General features: G+C 53.4%; 1 protein-coding gene across 1 annotated transcript in view; it reads left to right on the top strand.

The window, feature by feature from the left end:
- DEDD (death effector domain containing) overlaps window positions 1–7,469 on the top strand; it is a 37,603-nt gene extending 30,134 nt beyond the window's left edge. The window contains exons 3-4 of the mRNA XM_029913493.1: window positions 2,101–2,247; window positions 5,895–7,469. Of these exons, the coding sequence (XP_029769353.1) occupies window positions 2,101–2,247; window positions 5,895–6,271 (524 nt within the window). The 3' untranslated portion in view covers window positions 6,272–7,469. The remainder of the gene's footprint in view (window positions 1–2,100; window positions 2,248–5,894) is intronic.
- Window positions 7,470–7,833: the final 364 nt, after the last annotated feature.

Below are 7,833 nucleotides of genomic sequence, written 5' to 3'. Positions count from 1 at the left end.
TTCTAACGGCTGGTACTGCAAACTCCACATGGCATCTGAAAATCAAGCTGCTGCTTCTTCTGACCTTGTCCAGCAATTATGGTTCTGCATTTGGCTGTGCTCAGTAATCAGACTCCCAAAGGATGAGCCAGAGTATGAATTCTTCTTCTTTGGGTTTTGATTAAATGAACATTAAGGGCAAAACCATCCTTACTATTGTATGTTCATACCGTTGCTAAAATTAGCGATATAACTCTGACCCACGCAGGGAATGAGGTAGCAGTGTTTTTACATGGCCACTTTCGAAAAGATCACACACAAGCACTCCTTGGGTTCAAGAGGTTTATATTCCTTTGACTATAGATCTTAGGCCAAAATATGCTTTAACCCTGCATAGGAACAATAAAGCAACTCCTTGTAGATAGGCTGCTTCCAAAATGCGCTTGCTTGCGGCTGTACTGGAGCCTGCCACTAGAGGGTGCTTGTGCCACGTCAAAGCCGGTTCCCTGGCAACACAGCTAAAGGCGCTCATTCATTGACTGGGTGCAGAGATGATATTGACACAGATTAAAAGGTGGCTTGGTGATGAACTGAGTTTAAGGAGCATCATTCTATTCTGGAGGCTTAGGTCAAAATGATCAAATGTTGCCTAAAATTTGTAGCACTGCACTTAGCACTTTAAGCTCTGAGGCTGAAATTTTAAAATGTAACGGTCTCTGAGCCCAAACACCTCAATGGGGGGTTAACTGCAATAACCACCATGCATTGAATTCATTGAGCAAAGTCTTAGCCTCACACACCCAGGCCTGTCTCTGAAATCCTGTCATTTTGTTCCAGAGCAGCAGGTGGCTGTGGTACGTGCTACTGCCCTTGATTAGCCGGAATTATTTTTCTTGTCCCGTTGCACTTGCTAATGTCTGCATCTGCAGCCATCCCAGCCTGTGCTGTGATCTTGTCGGAGCTTGCAGGCTTGGGACGGTGACGTTAAATGTTCAGTACGGGGTGCTTTTCCCTCAGTGGGTCCTGATCCCCAACGTGCTGTGAGAAGCATTGTGCTGCTGGAGAAGTTTCTTTTGCATGAGATGCCAAACTGCGGTCCTGACCATATGTGGCCATTAAATATGTTCTAGCACCATTGGTAAGAGTTGGAGTGTTAATCTGGCCAAATGCCATAAGTTCTGCTTCCTTAAATTCCTCCTGCAGTTTGAATTGGGGGTAACGTGGGATCAGAGGTGAAGAATGCTCTGGTGGGCAATGTTGTGAGTTATTAAACAGCTACTATGCCCCACCCAAGAGGCAGCTGCATTTAAGTTGTGGTTAAAAGTGATCCTGGACAGTAAATTAGACTGGTGTTAGTGTTGTAAAATATTTGACCAAAAAAGATGACTTTGGACGGCATGAGCACAGGTATCACTAAGCAAGAAACCGAGGGGTAGCCGTGTTAGTCTGGATCTGTAAAAAGCGACCGAGTCCTGTGGCACCTTATAGACTAACAGACGTATTGGAGCATAAGCTTTCATGGGTCAATACCCACTTTGTCAGTCTATAAGGTGCCACAGGACTCTGTTACTTTTTACTAAGCAAGAAAGTGACCATTCGTGTCTCTGGCGCAGGTGCAGCTGTACCTGAGATACCGTCTTTGGGTATTGGTGCCATGTTTCCAGAAAGACGGAGAGAGACTGGGGAGCGTTAAGAGAAGAGCAGCAAAATCATCTGGGAAGGGTGGAGGGTTTGGCTGGGTGGGGGCGACAAGGAGGAGATTGAGTGAAAGCACCGGGCTAGGCCGGGGCATACATCTGCTGATCTTTAGAGGCTGTGCACAGCAAGGAGGGTGAGGAATTCTCTAGGGTGCTGCAGGGGTCAGGGCTAACTGAACAGCTTCCAGACTGATGGGATGTTGAACAGCTTCCCAAAGGAGAGGCTGCAATCCCCATCACTGGAGACCTACAAAACTTCCCACAGCAAGGGCTCTGCAGTGGCTGGGGAAGGAATATATGGGAGCCGAGAGGCTTCATCTGTCTTTACTTTGTGTGATATTGCTCCTCCTTGGAGAAGCGATGTGATCCTGGGCTCTGTCTACCTTTGCCTTTCTAACCCCTGGCTCCTCTTTCGCTGCATTAGTGCCTCCCCATCACCCTGTGGTATGCCGCTCCTCCGCTGGACCTCCGATCTGTACCAAGAGGCCTGGCCGTGGGAGAGCCCTCCTCAGTAGCCAGCATAAGAGGAGGAAGTCAATGACTCCGGATCCTAAAGAGAAACAGACTTGTGGTAAGAACTTGTGAAGAGCCTAAGTTCCTGGAGGGAAGGTCCATCAATGGCTATTACCCAAGATGGTCAGGGACACAATCCCATATCCAGGTGTCCCTAAACCTCCAACTGTCAGAAGCATCTGACACTGGCCACTGTCCGAGACAAGACACTAGGCTAGGTGGAACCCACTGTTTCCATCCTTATGTTCTTAGGCCTGTCTGTTGCTGTGGTGGGTTTGTGGGTTACCACTGGGGTGCTGGGAGAAGGTCATTCTTCCTCCTTCCAGGGACAGGTTTTATTTCATATAGTCATCTCGCATGGCTGGCAAAAAGGTCTGCATCCCCACTTTACCCAAAGGCTCAGTGGTGGGGCAGGTTGGAAACCGAGTTCTATTATTTTTACTTTGCAGATAATCTAAATTAATACTAAGTTCCTTGAGGGGCGGGCGGGGTGGGTGGGGTGGCAGAATTGAACACCGTGCTGAGGTCTTTAAACATTTGTGGAGCATTTTGATTTCTGTATTTTCATCCACCAGCATCCAAAAGATGCAGAAATGCATTAGAACAGCCTGACAAAATTGTGCTTTGCTTCAGATCCGGAGTTCTGGCTCAGCCTGTTACAAGGTTAGCCACCTATTGGGATCTAGCCCAACCTGGAACTGGTCCAAACCTTTGTATTGTGATTTTGTTGATGGGGCAGAGGGGAGTAGCTTGGGGGTGGTTGGGGGTGCGGTGTTTTGTTTTTTTTGTTTTGTTTTTTGTTTTTTTTTGGGGTGCTAGTGAGTTAAATTTGATTCCCCTCCTTGTGTGAAGGGTGGGGTTGGCTGATCTTGTACCTGAGCTTGATAGTTTGGCCCCCATCTTCCAAAGGCTGCATTAGAAGAAATTTAAGAAAAATATCAACAGTCTGATTTAAACAACCCAAGCCCATTTTTGTGGGCTCAGCTGGATCATCAGCCTAGTTTGGCGGTGGGGGGACAGGCGGGAATGAAACCTCAGACTATTGCCTCCTGCGCACGCCAGTTTAGGAGGAGAAAGAGAAAGTCCAAAGAATTAATTTAGTAAAACTAAATATTTCAATGGAATTCCTAGACCGGAAAGAATCCGTCGTGCAGATGCTCACAATTCAAACCCTTGAGGTCACAGGCACCTTAAGGGTATTGGACGTCATAGGAGGAGCAGTTACGCTGATCAGCAGCTTGAGGTTGTGGAGGTTTTTAAACCTTCCATCCTTGGAGGTTTTTAAAAACAGGTTAGACAAACACCTGACAGGGCTGGTCTCCTTTACTTGACTCTGCCCCATTGTGCAGGGAGACCCCAAATGCCCTTTGGAGGTCCCCTCCAGCCCTGTTTCTAGGAGTCTCTAGCTGTCAAAGGGGCTAGATTATTTATTTTAAACAAATAATACATTGGGGACTAACATGACACTCGCCAACTGTCACTCTTCATTCTGCTTGTTATATCCCTTTTACCCAGCCTACCCACAATGGGGTCCTGGTCTGGCTTGGAGCCTATAGAAACCACTGGAATACAAATAATAGAGATGGTGAATCTCTGCCGGTGCAAGAAATCAACGTTTGTATAATCCCGGCCCCTCAAAAGGGTTTTTTAGTCTTGGTCTCAATGAGGAATCTCTCCAAGGGGTTGAGAAGCAGTGGAGGTCTTCATTGAGATGCTCAACGTTGTGTCCTGGGAGTTGGGTACTTACAGCATGGTCAAGTTTGGAAGACTTGGCATTAGTAGACCCACTTCTTTACTCTGCTTCGTCGTGGGGATGACAGTCTCCTTGGAGATCAGTGAGTTGGGAGGGGCTCCTGGCCGTGAGGTCTGTCGCTTCAGCTCTTCACGAGGGGCTTGGAAAGGCTGCCTTCGATTGTGACAGCAGGACTCAATTCCAAACTTTCCCATTGAAAGTGAGGTGCAAAAACCAGTCTGCTGCTTTGATCCCCTCCGGATGACCCTGAACGGCCTTCTCCTCTATTGCCTGTGCAGAGAGCTAGCTTCTGTGATGAGTGAGATTGATTGATTGGTCATGACTTCCAGTTCCCTGGTGCTGTGGCATCTGGGCACGTGATTTTAAACGGCCCTCATGAGACAGCACCAATAGCACCCCCACCTGTACCATCCAAACCCACCTCCCAGCAGTGAACCCAGCCTGGGCTCTGAAGGCACTGGTGGGCAGGCTGCCAACAGGAGCTGGTTCCCCAGCCGGGGACCCTCTGCTGCCTCCACTCTTCAAGCATGATCACCATCTAGGGACTGTCAGCAGAATGACCTCTGCTGTTTGCAGCCATTAGCACTGCCTGGAGGAGAGGTGGTCCCTAGCCCAGGTGGGTCCCACACTGCCTGGGACTGGCACAGGAGAATGCGCTCCTGCCAGCGGGTGCCTCTAGATGGGAGCTTGTTGGGATAGTCCCACCTGGAGGGATTGATGGGTGAGGAGTGTGTGTCTGCAGGGAAAGACCTTGGCCTCTTAGCCACCCACAGATAAACCTGTTTGAGCCACCACTGCTACCTGCAAAGCCAAGAGCAGCCCAGAGTCCTGGCCTCTGGCAAGGGGTGACTGTGTTTCTGCAGCACATGGAGCAGGCAGAGACCCCATCGCTCCTCCCGCTGCCACCCCCCTTCACCAGCCACATGGCTCCATTAGCCAGACCGAGGCAGCGTATTCCCAGCCATGTGCCTGTCTCGCCCGAGCCTGGAGACTGCCTGACTCTGAGAGCTGTTAGAGCTGGCCCAGACCCCTTACTTCCTCCCAGCAGCCTTCTCCATATGTCCAACAGGAGTTGGGAGTGGAGGGCAGCAGCCACCCTCAGAGTTGGGCCCATGTTTTAATTCCCAAGAAAAAACTGGCCATGGTGCCTGCCGTGGAGGGAAAGCGCCTGGCGCTCGACTACAGCAAGGCCCGCTCAGGGCGCTCGTGATCACTTAGCGCCCCGAGCTGGCCGTCCCGCTGACCTGGTCTGTCTGGTGAGAGCGCAGTGTCCGTGTGCCAGTGACGGGCCACAGGTTTGGATGGCGCAGCTGATCCAAACAGGCAGAAGGGGGCTGGGGGTTGGAGGAGACAGCTGGCGTCTCTGCAGCGCGCTGGGTGGTGGCGCCGAGCTGGGAATCGGAGCGCTCTGGACTGGGTTTTCGGAAGAGCTCAGCACCCACTTAGGCGCCTATGGAGAAGGGCTCGTCCAGCAGCTCCTGCTCAGTGGGGATGCTGCTGGCAATGAGTGTAGGGCTGGGCACAAGGCACCGCCCTGTCAGCTGGAAACAGACCAGCTGTCATGGAGATTTGGGACTGTTCATTGGCTCTTGGGTTTGGTGCTGGTTGCCATGACATCTAGGCCCACCGCACACGGGAGAGGCAAGACTGAGTCCGGTAGCCAGGACCTATGGTCCCGCCTCCCCACCCACCACCAGAGCCACCTCTCCACAGCCGATGCTTGGTGACACACATGGTGAAGTGGGGAAGGAGCAGTGAGGTGGGGGCTAGTGGCCACTCTTGGGTTCCAGTTTGAGCTCCACTGCTGGCTCTGGCCTGGGTTACATCCCTCCCCTCTGTGCCATCTGGACAGGGCAGCTACCCCTTCCCCGGGGCGCGGAGCGCTGGGATCCTCAGGCAGAGGGGGGTTGCAGTGAACTCGCTAACTGTCCTGCCCTGCCTTCCGCCCCCAGACATCCGCCTGCGAGTCCGAGCCGAGTACTGCCAGCACGAGACAGCGCTCCAGGGCAACGTCTTCTCCAACAAGCAGGATCCCCTGGAGCGGCAATTCGAGCGCTTCAACCAGGCCAACACCATCTTAAAATCCCGGGACTTGGGCTCTATCATCTGTGACATAAAATTCTCAGAGCTCACCTACCTCGATGCCTTCTGGCGCGACTACATAAACGGCTCGTTGCTGGAGGCCCTCAAGGGCGTCTTCATCACGGACTCGCTCAAGCAAGCCGTGGGCCATGAGGCCATCAAGCTGCTGGTCAACGTGGATGAGGAGGATTATGAGGTTGGGCGCCAGAAACTCCTGCGGAACTTGATGCTGCACACGGCCCCTTGACCCTCCCCCGGGCTTGGCCTTGGCTGCTCTGTGGGAGCCAATCGTTTCGTTTTTTTTAAAAAGGAAAAATCATTTAAAAACCCACCGACCCCCCAGCAAACTCCTGCCAAGCGCTGTGTGACTGTAGGACCTGCCTGAGCGGCAGGAGTTAGCCAGCTCTCTGGTGGCCCCAGCCCGGCCAAGAGCCCATGATACCTGGGGCAACCCAGAGAGCAACTCCCCCTCTGCTCCGGGAGCCTGGCCGGAGGACGCCGAACCGCCCAGCGGTAGGAAGGGAGAGCTGCCGGCAGGAGCGCTGGGTGCTCACGCGTTCTGTCCTGTCCCCCCTCTGCCCCGGGTTCTCTTGTGCTGGTTTTTCTTTTATACAGTCTTCTTTTTAAAAAAAAAAGGCAAAACTGTCTTGTGGGGCCGGGGCCCCGTGCGTGTGGGGGACGCAGAGCGCAGATGGGCCGGCGACCTGAGGCTCTTGATTATTCACTTTAATAAAAATGAGCGAGCGCAGCGCGAGCTGTGTGCGTGTGGAATGAACAGCCTGTGGGGGTTGGGGCCTGTGGCATTAGCCTTCCATTGATGGGAGCCCGTTTCCACCAGTCCACTTAGCACTCAGCGGGCGATCTTGCCGGGTGTGCCCTTAGCCGGTTTGGGGGTCTTTCCAGCGTGGGATGCCGGGAGGGAGGCAGAGCTAAGGTGACTGCTGGCGTGGCCCTGTGGCATCATCTGCTCGGGCTTGTTTCAGGAGTAACAGCTGCACCAACGGAGCTCGTGCTGAGCTAACGGGGGGGTCAGTGTTCCCTTCTCCCAGCTCCCAGGCCTTTGTTATCCCCTTCCCAACAATCCCTGCCCGGCCTCTGACCCCAGAGAGGAAACCTGAGCAAGGGGCGTCCTGCCCTGCTGCTGTCTGATGCATAGAGCTGGTCCAGCCACAGCTGCTCTCCCCCCAGAGCTGAGAGATGCTTGCAGGCCCAACAGGAGAGTTCTGCACAGGGAGATGTGCATCCCCACTCCCTTTGCGTGCAGGGTGGGGGTGCAGGTGGGCAGGGCTGGGCTTTTGGGATGTTCTGGGGCAGTGTCACAGCAGCAGGGTCTGGGGTGGGGAGCGCCCAACACTGTCCCATGTCACAGACAATGCTCCAATGTCTCCCTCTTGCTACTACCAGGTCAGGCTCAGTGGCGGTGCGGTGGGGTTGGCTGCGGGACGCAGGGGTGGGCTGGGCTGTGCAGCGGGGAGGGATGCAGTGGGGCAGGTTGCAGAGTAACGCTTTGGCACGGGGCCTGTTCCCAACTGGGAAGAAGGGGGCTCCTGTTTGACCCTACCCCATAACGGAAGGTTTGTGAGATGAATTTGTTCCCTGTGCCCAGATCTACAGGCTCCAGCTGGGAACCTAGAGGTGGGGAAAAATCCAATCAGGGTGGTATTGCCGGTTTGCTCCCGGTCAGCTCCTTGGCGCTGGGTCGTCTGTCTGTTGCTGGCACTGGACATCCCAGGAGGAAGGAGCTGTGAGTAGGAGGTGCTGTCCTGTCTAGTTACAGCCTGGGGCCAGCAAGCTGTTTGTTTGCAAAGC

Source organism: Terrapene carolina, unplaced genomic scaffold (assembly GCF_002925995.2).
Source record: "Terrapene carolina triunguis isolate 2854851 unplaced genomic scaffold, T_m_triunguis-2.0 Scaffold675, whole genome shotgun sequence".
Taxonomy (NCBI): Eukaryota; Metazoa; Chordata; order Testudines; family Emydidae; genus Terrapene; species Terrapene triunguis.
Note: the sequence above shows the minus strand (reverse complement) of the source record. Positions and strands in the feature narration are given on the sequence as shown.